Source organism: Athene noctua, chromosome 4 (assembly GCF_965140245.1).
Source record: "Athene noctua chromosome 4, bAthNoc1.hap1.1, whole genome shotgun sequence".
Classification (NCBI taxonomy): Eukaryota; Metazoa; Chordata; class Aves; order Strigiformes; family Strigidae; genus Athene; species Athene noctua.
In genome coordinates, this window is record NC_134040.1 from 15563113 (window position 1) to 15580090 (window position 16978).

The 16978-nt window shown below is 41.4% G+C and overlaps 1 protein-coding gene across 1 annotated transcript; it reads right to left on the reverse strand.

Moving 5' to 3' along the window:
• Window positions 1-908: 908 nt before the first annotated feature.
• Window positions 909-12939, reverse strand: HS3ST1 (heparan sulfate-glucosamine 3-sulfotransferase 1). Its single transcript, XM_074903759.1, has 2 exons — window positions 12814-12939; window positions 909-3606 (listed from the first exon to the last, which is right to left on the reverse strand). Exon 2 carries the CDS (start codon window positions 3476-3478, stop codon window positions 2516-2518), a length of 963 nt encoding a protein of 320 aa, XP_074759860.1. The 5' UTR covers window positions 3479-3606; window positions 12814-12939; the 3' UTR covers window positions 909-2515.
• Window positions 12940-16978: the final 4039 nt, after the last annotated feature.

The window sequence follows — 16978 nt, forward strand, 5'->3', positions numbered from 1 at the left end:
ACTTAGTGGCTAGGGCATGAGTCATGTAAGCTTTTGCTTCAGGATGTCCCCCTGAAGTGGTCATTTCACCTCCTGATCCTACAGATCACATGCTGTGAGGTCTCAGCACTAACACAGCAATAGTGACCCAATGGTTCGTGCTGCACTTCTCTTTCTACAGATAAGCAATATTGGGCAGGGGAAAACATGTGCATGCGTCCTGCTTAGTCACAGGCAAGATACTGGTATCAAGCAGCATTATACATCTAAAAGTATTTTCAATACCAACATCAGGCATCAATATTGCTCTGGCATTCATGATTCAACACGTACACGCTGTTCTGCCCTGTATGACCTACTTGATGCAACCCTGCCTTCTTGTACTCTTCTGGCTCTTGGTCATATACCCTGGTATTATTTTTCCTTTCCCAGCAAAAAGTTGGTGAATGCGGTGGGCTTAGTCTGGGACTGTAGGGAGGCACTAGTGAAGGTCAAACTATACTAAATTCGGAAGCCTTTCATCTGGGCCAAAATCTCTTAGGTCCAGATGGCTCCTGCAGAGATAACATTAGCAAGAAAATGGGATAATAATGACCGTAGAAAAAAATTACTGCCCCACCTTACAGAAACACCCCTGAATTTCTCTTTTTCAAAACTTTAACAGGAGTATGATGGCACTATAATCCTATTATTTTGGGCATTTGCCTCATGTATGATTTGACATTATCGCCATCATAAACCTTCCCTCCTTCTTGTATATTCTGGGTCAGCAATGGTCACGTAGGTGCAACCCAGTAGCAAACAACTGCTTTCCAATCAATCCACTAGCTAAATTCTCAAGTTACATTTAACTGGAATCTAAACAGGAGTTGAATCCTAAATTCTGGTGTTCCAAACTAGAAACTGATGAAAAAAAGAGAAAGGAAAGATGCAATTCAGAAAATACTTTATTGAGTACAATACCATTTCATTGTAGGCTTTCATCAAAGATCTACTTTATAAAACACCACCAACCTCTCTGAGGTTGAATAAAGCTTGGGCAGGTGCACAAGGAACAAGAGAGAGAGGGGCAGCATCTGCAAATTTCCATGCAAGCAGCATAATATATTTGCATCCAGACGGTACCTTGTCATAGTGCCCAAGCTTGCACCATCTTACCAGGAAAAAATTAATGCATCTACATTTAAATATTATAAAGAATTGTAACAATTAGTTACAAGGTCAAATTTACAGGGTGTTACCACTGCACATTCAACAGCTAAACTCAAGATCATAAAATAAAAATCAGGAGCTCGGAATGGAAGTACCATGGTAAGCCTTGTGTGGAAACAGGATTAAGTCTAACTCCAGAAAATGATGGCTAACAAGACATCGTAACTACTGCAGACAAGGACAGCTGTAATTTTTACCAGTGTACTAACATCTAACTTTCATTTTTAGCAGATGGAAGACCATAAAAGTTCCTGGAATTGGGGTTAATCCCACAACACACGTCTAATCAAAACTTGGCATCATGGTGCTTGGAAGGAGATTAAACGAACAGTAGTCCATGGGCAATTTTCAGTTGCATGTAGCACCTGCTGAACTCATAGAAAACAGCTTTAAATGGGGTACAAATGTAATATTTATATGAATGAAGTTGCTGCTTTTAGGAATGTAGACCAAATAATTTTTCTGGTGTAAGTGTTCATTTGCAGTGATGGCAAAGCATAAATGTGCTATAAAATGAAGGAACAGTCACAAGGAATCTTGAAAATGTCCCTATATTGCTTAAATTCTTCTCTAAACCCTCCTTCTTTATGAAGTTTATATACATTCAGAGATTGTAAGAAGTTTTCATGTTGACCATATTTCTGCAGCCAACTCTAGATTTTATGAGCTGGTCCCCACAGAAACTTTAAAAATCTGCCATGAAACCTATACTGTACTGCCAAAGATTTTGAGGAGCACTTGTTTTAACAGTAAATACAAAGGTAAGTATAGCAGTTAATATGTCATATTACACAGAGACTTCCATTGTCCTTTAAGTATGCACGTCCCAATATGTATACGTACCACCACTTTATCAGGAAATAATTTTATAAAGCAGGATGGAACAGTATTTTGAAATGAAAAAATTAAACCACATTTTAAAGCAAGAAAAATGGGATTGTAAGGTTTAGCATATTTATTAGCAATTTGAGGAGAAAGTCCAGAATAGTCCAGGAAGGCCAAAGCATTCAAATAATTCTGAAGGGTTCTGTTGAAATTAATTTCTTATTTATTAAAAAGACAACACATTCTCAAGAGAGCATCTTCTGCAGTGAAATAATTTAGTTTCTTCATATAGACACATCATACACAATGTTAACAACCATGAAAAACAATACAAAATGCTTTCAGATTTAACAAGTAGAAAAATATAACTAGTATATATGGCAATTGTGAATCTAATACTGTACAGAAGTATTTATGGATTTTACAAATAAATTATAGCTTAAATGCCCTTTTTAAAATTTCTAAATATACACTGGAACATAGGTTCTGAAGCTTACCACTAACTTGTCACAAATGAGTGCCAGTCGAATGTTCTGCCCACAAGTTCAAAAAATTTCTTGTTGGGTTCATGGAAATATTCATGCAGTTTCTCGAGTAACCGGGTATCTACTTGTGGGTGTGCTCGTCCTTTTGACTCATGTAAACAACGCTCTCTACCACTGTCCCTTAGGCAGTAGAAGCCTTTAGTTTTATTGAAATAAAAGTTTGAAGCATTTATCTGTGGCGATAACTTCAAAAATCTCTCTACCTTCTCTATTTCTGGGAAGGGATCTTTGATTAGTTTATCCCCATCTACAATGTGGATATGATCAAGAGGAAAGTACTTCAGCCAGTTTTGCATGTGAATGTAGTATAAGCTTCTGTTTATTGCCTTGTAGTCCACATTGAGTTCACCATCTTTAATCAGGAATTGTTCAATGGATGGATACGGCTTGTGCTTCTGCATGTGATTATAGAACACTTGGGTGTAATCTGATAGTACTCTCTCACTTGGGTCTCTTAAAATAAGGAGTAGTCTCATTGATTGGTTCATGTTATAAACTCTTTCAGGCACTTTAGGTGATGTGAAATATGCTGGAGTTTTTTCCACGGTGATCTGATGGGGATAAGAGAATGGCATTTGATTAATATACCATTGCAATCCATTTCTGTAATGATCTTCCCAGTCAAAGAAGTGAACTTCACTTTCTGCTGCCGCAATATCTGGATGGAGACTCAACATCTCTAACAAAGCTCTTGTTCCACCTTTTCTCACTCCAATAATGATAGTCTGTGGCAGCTGCCGGCATGATCCATTAGAATGAATGTTTTCCTTGAAGTCATTTTTTTGAGATGTTTTCTTTAAAAGCTCTCTCTGAACAGACTGAGGAGAAGTCTCAGCCTTCAAATTTATAGCCGATCTGGAAGGCACTATCTGAGGTTGAACAATAAGCAACACAGCTCCCAGCAGAAAAGCTGCCATGACAGAAGTTCTTAGTCTGGTTTCACTCAAGCAGGTAATGGGGCATAGAGTGATTTCCACTGAGAACAACTTTTAAAAGTTGTTTTTGTTTTGCTGAGTGAACGTGTATTTCTCAAACAGAAACTTTGCTGAAAGAGGGAAAAGAAAAAGAACAGTAGCACATTATTTTATACTCAAACATATCACTAAAGCCAAACTGCAAGTATCTTTTGCTTTTCACAACTGAACAGATTTCTTTAGTCTTCCCTACGCTATGCTCATGCATCACTTGGTATAATTAAATTCTTTAGAAGACAGGCACATACAATAATGCTATGAGAAAATGATTTCCAGTCATCAGGAGACATGAACATTCTGAATATTTCTCTTGCACCCAAGATTCATCTGGAGCATTATTTTTTATTATTTTTTTAGATCTGATTTCATTGGAGTTGAACCACAATCACAAGAGAATTAAGTGGGGTTTTTATCTGCAAGAATAGGTTTATCTTAGAAAAAACATAAGAAGGAAAAGGTGTTGACTGGACAAAAAGAGCACTCCTAAAAGCTGAGGGTCTTGTAGGAAGTCTGGCAACTATAGCCTCCTAAGGGACCACGTGACAGTAACTTCAGATGTTAAGACTCTTGGGAAAAAGGCTCATGCAACGTAGATGGATCTGCCCAACTGTGGGAAGTTAATATTCTCCTAGGAAGAAGTTAGGAAGAGCTCTGGGTGAGTAGTAGACAAAAGAAAAGTTGAATTTTTGTGTCATTTTTAAGTGAAGTTAACGTTTGCTTTGTGCTTAGGGTTTCTAAAGATAAAGTCAGGTGGCATGCACTTTGATGCTTCAAAAATGTAAGATAATGAAACCACAGAATATAGTATGACTACATCAAAAAATACTAAAAGACCTGTGGTTCCAGTCATGGTACTTAGGAAAGAAAATACAAAATGGATACTTCTGAAGGTCATTTCAAGAGTTAGCCCGCAAGCTGCTATGATATAAGGGACTAACTTTACACTTTATCAAAAGACTAAATACAACCACTGAACCCCATTTAGAGGTGAGGGTGTTTTTAATGCAATGTTTGAAGTGAAATCTTAACAGCCTCACGCACAGCATAGCTGTTAGATTGTCACGTGAGCAGGCTGTGGATACAAGCACCCTAAATTAAGATGCCTTCCAAAGACTTTATAACCTCAGTGGAGGGCTGGCTTAAGTATGATTTTGGTACTGTCTAACTTCATCGAGAAGTGGAAGCCACAATGGCAGAGCACCTGACTGCTTTGCCTTAGTACACTACTGTATTTATGAATTTAAAATTGGAACAGCACACACTGTACTGGCTAACAAGGGCTGAAATACAAAATTACATATGAACAACCTGAGGAAATGCAAGGGCTAGGTTTTGGAAATCCTCCAGAGAATCTGAAAAGAAACTAATGACTTTTCCACAATAAGCTAAGTCCCAGTGTGACAAGGACTAATGATGTGTTTCTAAGTGATCTGGAAAGTTCTGTTTGATAGCTTTGCATTTACAGAGGTCATGACTCCATCCTGAATGGAGCAGGTCTGCTTCCTGATGTTTGCTACTGATTATTACTTCTATGCTTTCCCTTTCTCTAATCACTTTTAAAGGGCTACAAGGCAGCAATATTGTTAGGAAGCAGAAATCAAGGTTGGGAGGAGAGGAAAGCAAAGTGTTACAATAAATGTGAAGTTGAAAAGTGTGTGTTTCCCTGTATGCCTTCAGGCTTTGAGCTCGTGGGCATGCCCTGTCTTGGGCAGAAGGTCACGCCCTGGGCTGTTCTGTGATGTCTGATAGGAGGCAACTTTGCAGAGGAATTTGTTGTTCTTCCCTTTTTGGTCATTGTGAAGTTTTATCTGGCTAAAAGAGCTCCATTCTGTTTGGTTATCGTCATTAATCTTCTCTCTTTCCCTGTCCTCACCATTCCTGTTAATCTCTCTCAGTTTAAACTACTTCAGTTTTAACAAGAAATAATCTTAATTATTAGCCTCATGCTGAGGATGCTGGTGGTGGAACACTGGGTGACAGACAATTCCATATAGATAAATTCATGGTGGATGTCCCTACTGAGCTATGCTGCCAACTTATTCAGCAGTAATGTGAACAAAAGGTACAGCACCAGCCTGATTGGATCGATGACTGATGGGCAGCTCAGTACATAAAAGCAACAAAACATCAACTCTTGCTGAATTTTAAGGTCACAGATTAACAGACTAGCCACTTACTTCAGAATATATTTTAAGAGGCACTAGATCCATAAATAGTAAACCTGAGTTGTTGTCTTAACACCTTACTGGAAAAGCATAATAGGATTCCAGTGAGGAACAGGTTGAACTGTCGTTGAAAGGAGTTAAAGCCCCAGACCCCTTATATCCTAGTAGTCAGATTGAAATATGCTACGCTAATAGCCAAGTTCAGCAATAGTCTGTCTGTGGAAATAGAAACTTTTAGCTGCTAGTCTCAGATATTAGTGACAACACACTGGATTTTTTTTTTTTTTTTTAAATTAACTACATATACCAGTTGGGACTGTTCATTTTTGATTCATAGTTTGCATACTACTCAGCTGCCAACTTTTTTTATTCAAGCCTTTCTGTGGTTGAGTATGGCATGGGAATGTTTGGTGGAAATAAAAGACACAGCAAGGTGCCTCTTAACTGTAGCTCTACTCCTTGTTTAGCTGACATTGCTCTCTGAAATCAGACTTGTGGGATATTAAAGGTGTGGTACCAAGGTCCTCCCCTCAGATAGCTTTTTGAGCCTCAGTGTCTTCCCATTCTTAAATACTTTTGGGGGATCGCTTTAAATAAACAAAAGCAACTGCTTACTCTTGCAACATGAGACCTCAGAATAACATGGGAGTATCTTCTGTTTCAGACATATAAAATTTCTTTGTCCCTCCCCAACCATTTGTTCAGGTGTGCATCAGGTGTGCACCAGGTGTTCTTACACTGCAGAACACTGCTACAGTACTGTAGCATTTACTTTAAGCACACTCAATGAACCATATCAGTAATTATGACTTTCAAAGTACAGAATCATAGAATGGTTTGGGTTGGAGGGGAGCTTAAAGATCATCTATTCCAACGCCCCCTGCCACGGGCAGGGACACCTTCCACTAGACCAGGCTGCTCAAAGCCCCGTCCATGAACACTGCCAGGGAGGGGGCAGCCACAGCTTCTCTGGGCAACCTGTGCCAGTGTCTCACCACACTCACAGTTAAGAACGTCTTCTTTATATCTAATCTACATCTACCTTCCTTTAGTTTAAAACCGTTACCCCTTGTCAAATCCCTACACTCCCTGATCAAGAGTCCCTCCCCATTTTCCTGTAGCCTCCTTTAAGTACTGGAAGGCCACTCTAAGGTCTCCCTGGAGCCTTCTCTTCTCCAGGCTGAACAACCCCAACTCTCTCAGCCTGTCCTCATAAGGGAGGTGCTCCAGACCCCTGATCATCTTCATGGCTCCCCTCTGGACTCACTCCGACAGGTCCATATTCTTCTTATGTTGGTGCCCCCAGAGCTGAACACAGCACTGCATGTGGGGTCTCATGAGAGCAGAGTAGAGGGGGAGAATCCCCTCCATCGACCCACTGGCCACACTTCTCTTGATGCAGCCCAGAACATAGTTGGCTTTCTGGGCTGTGAGCACACATTGCTGGCTCATATGCTACTGTTGTTTTGCTTGCAAGCAATAAAACTTTGTCTGCCTTTTCTTTCCATTCTTTTTTGCTTATCTCAAATTGTATAGGTTTGATATCTGGATCAATTATTTTGTTGTGTTAGACTAATGCAACACAATGGACATGAATGTGCCTCTAAATTCAACACAAAACATATGTTGTGTGAGCAAAACGGTGTCCAGGAATAAAACTGAATATAAATCGATTGTCATTCAGCTTTCTTCTCTTATGACCTCTTTTACACTTTATGCAGTTTGGTGGCTAGAACTACAGCAGGTTATATAAGATGATGCAAATGTGTATTCCATTGCTTTATAATTTGTGGGTCCGAAAAAATATTTCAAAAATTATAAGCCTGCACTGAACAGTTTATAGGAGCTACTCTGCCGAATGACTTTTCTGCTTTAAGAATTCTCGTCACTACTTCCAGAAGACATGCAGAGCATACATGACTTCAGTCAATGACTATGTATTCCAGATTAGTACAAAAATTTAACTGACAGTCATTACCATTGTATTTGCTACAAGTAAATGAGCAAGTTGGTAAAAGAAACACAGTTTATGTTAAATGGTGCTTTGAAGATTATACCAAGACTTTTCAAAAAGTTTGCTTGTGCTTAATTTTTCTTTAGTTTTCTCCATTAATTAGCAAAATGTGCCATACTGTTTATTCAACAAGATTCAGTGTGGACATTGCCAATCAAATCAGCTTTCATGATTAAAACCTCTTCAAAAGTAATAGTAACTTGGAAATAAATGGAAGCTTTTCTCAGTAAATGCAGTACAAGGGCCACAGCTGCCATAATTAAGAATATCACACTGCTCTTTAAATATGTGTCACTATTTCATGACTTTTGACTATCTTTACCACATTACTAAGGTATTTTAATGCCTGGGTATGTTTAGCCTCACTCAATGGCATGGCCTAAGCCACCTAGATTTTTATACAATTTTTATTTTAATTCGAATTAACAAATTATGGTAGGTTTTGCCTGGACTGATAACACATTTTTTTGCTGGGGATGGGATGGGTCTGGTTTTAGCTCTGAGCTTTCCTAAGAGCCTTTGAGTTAGCTGCCAAAGCAGGCAGGAGGGAACATAAGGAATGTCTGTAGGGCAGTCAGTAAGCATCAGGTAGAGTCTGCTGGCAAATCTGGCAGGGGGATGCTTCACAAAAAAGCCCACAGCAACACAACGAGATGTTTAGCAGAGCTAATGGGACACAGGTACTACCAGGACAGTGACTGGGAGAGGGAAGACTACATCCTTTCCAGGAATATGCAGGTCGCTTCACCTTCATTAAGAAGAAGTTGGGTTTTTATGGTTCTCTAGGGACTTAGGATGAACGGGTTAAGTTTCAGATGTCCTCACTTTTTCTCCCTGCAGAACTGAAGCCTTTCACTGGAGATATCTTTGCGCAGGCATCTATAAAAGCAGAGTCTGGTCTGAATGAGAACCATAGATCAGTTGCTAAAGTTTGTCTCTAGAGGGAGATTAGAGCTGAAAATCTGAGGGAGACATTCTGTTCTTATATTTAGTTTTGCAGATGCGATAGTATCTCAGCACAGTTTGTGGACTGTATTTTCCTTTGTGTATGCTTGGGCACTCAGTACTGCAACATATAAGACTGATGGTTAAAATGAGCTGTGCAGTATAACCCACACATCTGCTATGCTGGCTTCTTATATTGGGTGAAAAAAAAAAATCCATAACTGAGCTAACTAACTCTACAAACAACTTTCTAAACTGATGAAAAGTCAGTGATCTGAACATTTGTATTCAGTGATGTGTTTAAAAAATTGAACTGGATAAATTGTAGTATACTTGAACTTCTTCAAGAACTCATTGATATGAACAATATATATTCCTATCCTCTAAGAATAGATGGCATCTGACATAGGATATATTCCTTAGTTGTTTATATGAGCACTTGAGTGAAATTGTATCCAGTTAGCATAAAACTCTAGTACAGGTATCACTTGAAGCTCGGTCAACAGCAGGAAAGGAAAGGGAGCATTTTTTTTTGAAAAAAAAGTCTGATCTAGATTATGAAACTTTTTTTCCCCTTGGAAATATATTCTGCATTTTGATATTTTTAACTATTAAAGTATCTCAAAATGCCCTCTTCACAAATAAATGGTTCCCACACTTCCCCCCCCCCACTATTTTTTAATCACATTTTAACATAAGTTTTAAACAACACGTGCCGATGAAATGCTTGAATTCTAGTTTTCAGTAATTAATGACAAGTAATTGCCTACTTTAGTGAGTGCTACAGAGACAAGTTTAGTAAATTAAATAGAACTATATACTACTAAAGCCATAGATCCCTAGCGGCATAAACTATTGATCACCTCATGATATATAAAAAAGCCATCTGTGCGTTTAAGAGGGGAGGTAAAAAGATAAGTAACTGTATGAACCTGTATTAAGAGTGCCTAAATGATATTGTCTAGGTATATTTCCCAAATTACATTAACAAATCTGATCATCTTAACAGCACTGAAATTATGATATATTGTCTATCAGCTCTAAGACTTCAGAAATATCCTTTTAAAAGCCTCTAAATTTTGGTTAGGGGAACTTAACAAGATGAAAAAGGCTGACTTGGTAGAAGTATTTTTGGCTGAAATCTGCTATATTTCTGCACCTGCTGTGATAAATACAGTTTATACAAATTAGCTAGGTCACCAGTTCATGACTTCTAAAGAAAGAGCTCAGCTCCAGTGTGAGCAATAAAGTAACAAATTTATAATAGACTGTAGTTATATATAACATGCACTCTTTTTCTTAAGGTCAGAAGGGACCACTGCAATCTTTCATGCCAAGAGATCATAAAAATTTTTAGAAGAGAGAATACCCTAGATTTCAGAGAACCTCATGCAGGTAAAAATAAAATGGGGCAGTACAGCAGAATAAAAATAAACTTGAAAAGCTTGGGATGCACAGAAATGTTTGTACTGAATGCTAATATGGAATCCCCCTACCACCTTCTAGCAATTTTGAATACCTGTCAGGACTCAATTTTTTTCATAAAGAGAAAGGGTACACTGTACCACCACCTTCTCTATACTCCCCATAAACCCAAATGTTCAATTCAAAATCCAGAAGTTACTCCCCATGCCAATTACCAAGCAAAATGGGTCACATTCTAATTAGGAAGCAGAAGTCTATTGCACAGTTAATAGAGTTCCTTCCTGATTCATCAAATCTGCCTCCACAAAAACAACCTGTGTGAAAGGATGACTCTGTCCTGTCTTGCTCCCTTTCTATACAAAGGCTCACCTTAACTGGATGTATTGAAAAGGGAACACAGCAGATTAAGCAATCCCATTCTCATTTCCTCTGTCAAACAATTTCTTACGACTCTCTGTATCTGGGAGCCCCATTTCAAATACCACTAAGACATTTAAAGCAACAATAGAGAAAAAAAAAACACCAAAACAACCCAAACCTCCAAATAATGTTTTTGTTCATACTCCAAGCTGATTTCTGTGTTTTCCACTCTCCTGCCTTCAGAATAATACTGGAGCAGAGTATGTACTGGTGAGGTCATCCCTGTATTAGACTTAGCTAAACCAATCAATTTACTAAGTGAAGCACATCATGGTGACCTGGAGAGAACCCTCATGCTCTAGAGCAAGAGGTGAGATGACCTAGCAGGATCTGGGACTGCCCAGGCATATTTTCAGTTTTCTTTCTAATTATCAAAACTTTACATGGAAATCCATCAGCTTTGACATATTTCATGGCTCTAAGGCTTCTTGGCTCTGGGGGGCATTTCTGGAAGAGGGAAAGGAGAGATCCCACGCTAGTCAGACCAGTAAAAACATTTCTGGTTTCCTCTAATGAAAAGCAGAGGAGTTATATGTATCTATATATGCAGGCATTCTTGTGTACTGAAAAACTGTTTTCCACCCACTCTGTTTTTCTGTAATGTCTGTGGAAGCATATGGCTAATTCAGGATAACCAAAGTAGTATCCTGACAGGAGGGGACACAGACTGGAACCTGGCAATGGTGGGGTCGGAATTTGCTCAGTCAAATTAGTGCCCCTTCACTGCAGCAGCTGGCTTTGCCTCAGATGCATAATCTTGCTGCTGACCTACCGAAGGCATTTGTTTTGCCGTGCAATATCAAAATCCTCTGCATTTTCCAAAAAGGAAAAAAAAACAAACAGGGTGGGTACTGAAAGGGTGGATGTGCAAGAGATAGCTAAAGCTGATGTCATTAACTGCACTCTTACTGATAGGTGCTCCTTTCTGAGCAATGTGGGAAATGCACTTGTTTGTGAGTGCAAGAAATGCTGGCAGAAGTAAATTGTAATAGTTACTATATTTTATATGTATATTTAAATATTAAGTTTGATAGCCAGACAATATATGGCATATGCTGAACTGAACCTGTTCTATTAAATGTTCCTCTTGCCATATCTACTGCAGAGGCTCTCAGTGGGAGTGGGCAATGATGGGTCGGTCTCTCATGCCAGAAGGATGATCACTGCAGATACTCCAGCCCCATGCCATTAAAGCCTGGTATTCACAGGACTTCCCAGGTATTTTTTTTCCTCCCCAGCATCCCCAAGAGGAACAGTCTTGGAACAGGGAAAGCCCTCAACCTACTGCACTAACAGAGAGGGGAATGAGAGTCAAACACTTTAATTCCCAGTCAGCTGAGGTGATTGAATTGCTTGTACTTAGCTGGGTGCCCTTTCTTGATCTTTTGAATGGCTCGAAGACAAGACCAAATCAGAACTCTTCTAGCCGGTTACTGCCACCCCTGCCTCCTGGCATTCTTTTGCCCCCCAAAGATTTGAACCTCTTACACCCTTATCCCTGGAAAACACGCTGAGAACTGCGGTAACCGAGCCTTCCCTGTACTGCTCTAGGGAACCAGTCCTTCAAAGCAGAAGGGAGCTCGAGTCAAGGCTTTGTGCTCTCCTGCCAGCCCCCAGAGACCACTTTGCCCGACGCAGCTTGCCAGGGTGCAGTTCAGCACCCTGCACCCAGCCGGCTCCAGCGCTCGGCGTGGGAACGGATCGAGGATGCTCAGAGGAGCTTTTGCAAGTTGTTCTGCTGTCAGGCAGGAGCCCTGCACTCCGCCACCCTGCCTCGGCACCCCGGCAGCCTGCCGTTACGTGCCCCTGTCATTTACTCGCAGGGGAAACAAGTGGGTAAAGAAAAAAGCGCCCAGGGGCCAGATCTGGACAGACCCACAATCCAGGTACTGCCGACCACTTTTTTCTCTCCCCTTCTTTTCTTCCCCGCCCCGGCGACGCCTCCCAGAGCCCGACCCGGTGGGCAAGGAGGGTGTGGGGCAGCCGCCGCGCGTCCCTCCCCGGGGCCGGGCGCGCAGGCTCGCACGCTCGGCCGGGCGCTCGCTCGCTCGGTCAGACACGCTCCTCGGCCCCGCAGCGGCGCTCGCCTCCCGCGGCCGCGGGGCTCCCACCTGCCGGGAGCAGGTGCCGGGCGCAGGGGCGGGCGGCAGCGCAGGGGGCCGGCACCTGCGCACCCCCGGAGCGAGAGGAAGGGGGCGGCTGACACTCTCCCCCTCCGCGATCGCCCCGCCGCCCGCTTCCACCCCAAACTTCCCGCGGGCAGCACCCGCCGCCCCGCCACCGTCCTCCGAGGCACCCGCATCACTCACCGCCGGGGCGCGGAGCCGTGGGGCAGCGCCCGCCCCGCTCTTCCATGGGCGGCGGAGCCGGGGGAAGCGCCCGGCGGCGGGGGGGAGCGAGCGCCCGGTGCCGCCCGCCTGGCAGCGGCGCAGGCAGCGCCCGGCGCCGGCTTGTTTGTACGGCCCCGCCCCGCGCCGCGTCACCGCGAGGCCCCGCCCCGCCACGCCCCGCTCCTCCCGGTCCCGCTGGGCTGAGCGCGGCGGCGGCGCGGCCGGAGCGGGGAGCGGCGAGCGGCGAGAGGCCAGAGGCCGGAGCAGAGGGAGCGCGGAGCGGCCGGGCCGCCCGCCGGGCCGCAGCGCCTCCCTCAGTGCGTATGCACACACACACGAAAGTAATTCACACAAATAATACTGCAGGCCCGAGGAAGAACACTGTTATCTACAGCCCCCCGCCCCTCCTTGATTACCTCCTTCCTGTAGCAACAAAAATAACACCCGTGCGAGGTCACACGAATCACTGTTGTTGTATTTACTTCTTCTTGTTTATGTTCTCTGGACTTTACAAGGTGGCTTTGGTTTTCTAATTTTTTTTTTTCCCTCTGAAATGCTTGTTAGCCAGAAGAATTTAAAGCAGGATGGTGTCTAGAGTGACAGAAATGCTGCTTCCTAAGAGCTGGGGGAAAAAGGCTTTCTGGGGGTTTATTTTAAGTCATAGGGTTAGTTTGATGAAATAGGTCTGTATTTGCCAAGAACCGATGTATGGTTTTTTCAAGATAAAATGCGTTAAAACTAGCATTAACATACTACTTCATCCATTATTTCAACAGCCAAACCCTTGAAACTCACGGGGTGCAAAAAGCAGGCCCAAACAATAACGACAAAGAGGCTGGTGGGGGAACTCATTTCTCAGCTGATTTTGATCAGTTTCGCTCTACTCCTGTCTGGGGTGTTTCATGCAGTCTGACAGATCTGGAAGAGGTGGGTTATTCCTCAAGAAGGTGAATTACACTGTTTGTACACAGGTTTTAGTACCGTTTGCCTAAAGAGGTAACTTGCTTAAATCACAGATCGGCACTCCCCTGACTGGGGAAGAGTGACAGCCAGGAACCTCTCTGCAGCTGAGGGTCAGTTTAAGACTTCCTGAATTTATCCTTACATTTTCTGTTCCAAACTTTTACTTTTTTTCTGTAGCTTTAGTTCTGCAGCTTTGCTTGGAAAGAATAGTTGCTTGTTCATCGGCTTGCTTTGAGAACTGCTGTTCTCCAATGGCACGTGATTATATTGATTTAAGGTTTGATGTTTAAATTTCCATCCACGTTGGTGGAGCTGTTTGCAAAAGCATTGCAGGACTGGGTTCCCACCGTACATGTACACCAGCCAGGTTTTTTCCGACCTTCTACTAGAGACTGTTGCTGTGGCTGCTGCGTGAGGACTGTGAGGTTGGCATGAGCTGGACCTAAGCATCTGAGAGTGGTCTCTTTGAATAAGCAGCGGCTAAGAACGGCTTAAATCACCTCTCCAGCCTTTGACAGGACGCTGGTTAATATTCCTGCTGAAAGTGGACTAATGAGAGATTTGCTGGATACTATGACCATTCACTGCTACTTACTCACTGTTCATTCATTCCTTGAGCGCGGGTCTGTGGAAATGTCAGATCACACTCGCTTCCTGCCCCAAAGCCAGCTTTGTGCACTAATGCTGCGCAAAAGTTCTCATGAAGTGTATTTCCTTAAATCCTTTTCCTTAAGCCGTGGCCTGCATTGATATTATAACAGGAGCCACAGCAATCAATTACAGAACTCTGTTTTCTAATCATGACTTCTATTGAGGGATGCAGAACAAAGATGCTATGTTTATTTAAGTATTACCAGCAATTTCAAATGGATTACAGGAAGTAGGTGTGTGTGGAGTTCTTCTGTTTACAACTGTTTGTCTGCCTCCAGCCTTGAATAGGCATACTATTGTATGGCTAAATTAATTAGTAAAATAAATATGCAATAGAAAATCTAAGGGATGAAATCATTAAATTATTTTTCAAAAGCAGCATTTCTAAATAGAATCTTGTCAAATATTTTCAAGAAACAAATGCAACTGCTTAAGGAAAAATAGGATGGCATAACTATAAATGTATTTTACTTTTTTTTTTTTTACATATTTAATATTTAAGATGCTTCCTGTACTTATATGTTTACTAAATAATTTCAGTGTAATTTCTTTAGTACCAATCGACATGTGCAAATACTTTTAATTTTTTAAGATAAAAAGAGAACATTTCACAAGTGTGTTTATTAAAATAATAACAATAATGCTGGCTTTTTACTTGTATTTTTATACCTTCCTGTATGCTTTATTATAAACCTGAGAGTCTAGTAGAGAAATACTTTCATTTGAGATTAGCCTTGCTGTTTAACCCTGCTATTCATGGCATGGAAGTGGGTTTTGGTTTTCTTGCAAACAGGTTAAAACCAAAAATCCTATATGCCATTCAACTACTACAGACCCGCACAATGCAGCCATAATAGATCACTGTTTTTTCCATGTAATCTCTAGATCAGATACCATAATACCCATTTCATATTAATATCCAATCTTGATATAAAAGAATCGAAAGGTGAAAAATTCACCATTTTTTAAAGTAGTTTGTTCCAAGATGAACCATCTTTGGTGTCAGTAACAGAAAGTGTCTGTGCACCTTCTAATCGGAAGGTATCTAATTGTAGCTCCAAGCCATTGTCTTATATTATCACCTTCCCAGGTAGATTAAAGATATGTTTTGCCCAAAAACATACTTTCTTATTCTAATTAAGTCACTTCTGAGTGTCCTTTTTTTTTTCCTTCTTCTTTTTTGGATAAGCTAAACAAAGTGATCTCTTGCAGTGTCTCATTGAAAGGCATTTTCTCTAGGCTCAAGGAAGTTTAGATTTAATTATTTTTCCTTGCTTTTCACAAATTTTCATCAGTGATTGCAATACTAATGCTTAACATTCACAATGGAAACATTTTAGTGTTTTGATAATGAATTCCAATTGCCAATAAGGTTTCAAGATCTATCAGTTACTGAGTTCTTAGGCTTTTTCAAGTACATGTAATCCTTACTTTTTAAATTCAAATGCTCTGAGCTACTAAATCTGATGCCTTATGAAAGTCTAGGTCCATCCTGCCTGCATACTTCTCTTTATCAAGCAATTTTGTAATTTTCTCAAAGCAAACTTGTTTGACATGATGGTGGTAGTGTCTTTTCAACTGTGGGAAAACTGGTAAGAGAGTGTGACACTAACTGTACACATGCTACATTTTTATTCAGTTAATTGACTTAATTGACTAATTTAGAAAAACTAAATGAGAATTCTTAAAGCCAGAAGAAAAAGAAAGGAAATAAAAATTATCGATGCAGTGTCACCAGTATTCATTTACACTTCCCTCATTAGTCTGAAAATGAGGATTTGAAAAATGGGATGTCCGATTTTACGAAAATTCCAGCATATCCTGGATGACCGGCATGTGTCATACACTCAGAAGGATGTTCTGCCCATACAGTAAATGAAATGGGAGCCTGCTCAGAGGAAACAGTTCTGGCGGAGGAGATGCCAACTGATTCAGAGCCAGGGTCAGATAATTTAGGGACAGGGCTGGGGACAGGGCCGGTGTTGGAGACAGGAAGGCAGCAGAGGTGGGATGCCTTCACTGCAGGGAGGGAGGAGGTGGTGACTCACCGGAGGCGATGTGGCTCCCAGGACCGACCACAGTGCAGATCAGGCAGCACTGGAGCTGGGCTTTGCTGCTGGCTCCACTCTGGAGCTGGCTGAAGCTGTTACCAGCACTGCATGGAGAGCATTGGTTTCATGCTGCCATAAATATTAAGGAGGGAACTCCTTCTCAGTGGGATTTGACAACTTTCTTTTAAACCTTGTGCCACCACTCCACTGTTTCTCACAGTAGCTCTTTTGAAAATGCAGAGGTGGAAGATAGCTGAAAGAACAAAGACATGAAAATTACTTAATTGAGGAAATACTCGGAGCTTTCCCTGTATAGTCTATGCTGGAGCTGCCTGTTACACAACAGAGTTTACATTTGTCAGGTTGAAGTAATGCATTATGACTTAAGCAATTCAGGACAATTCAGGCTCACTGATTTCTAGATTTGTCACTAGGAAATACTCAAGGGAAAGCAGGGAGGAAGTAGTGGTGTAGTCCAG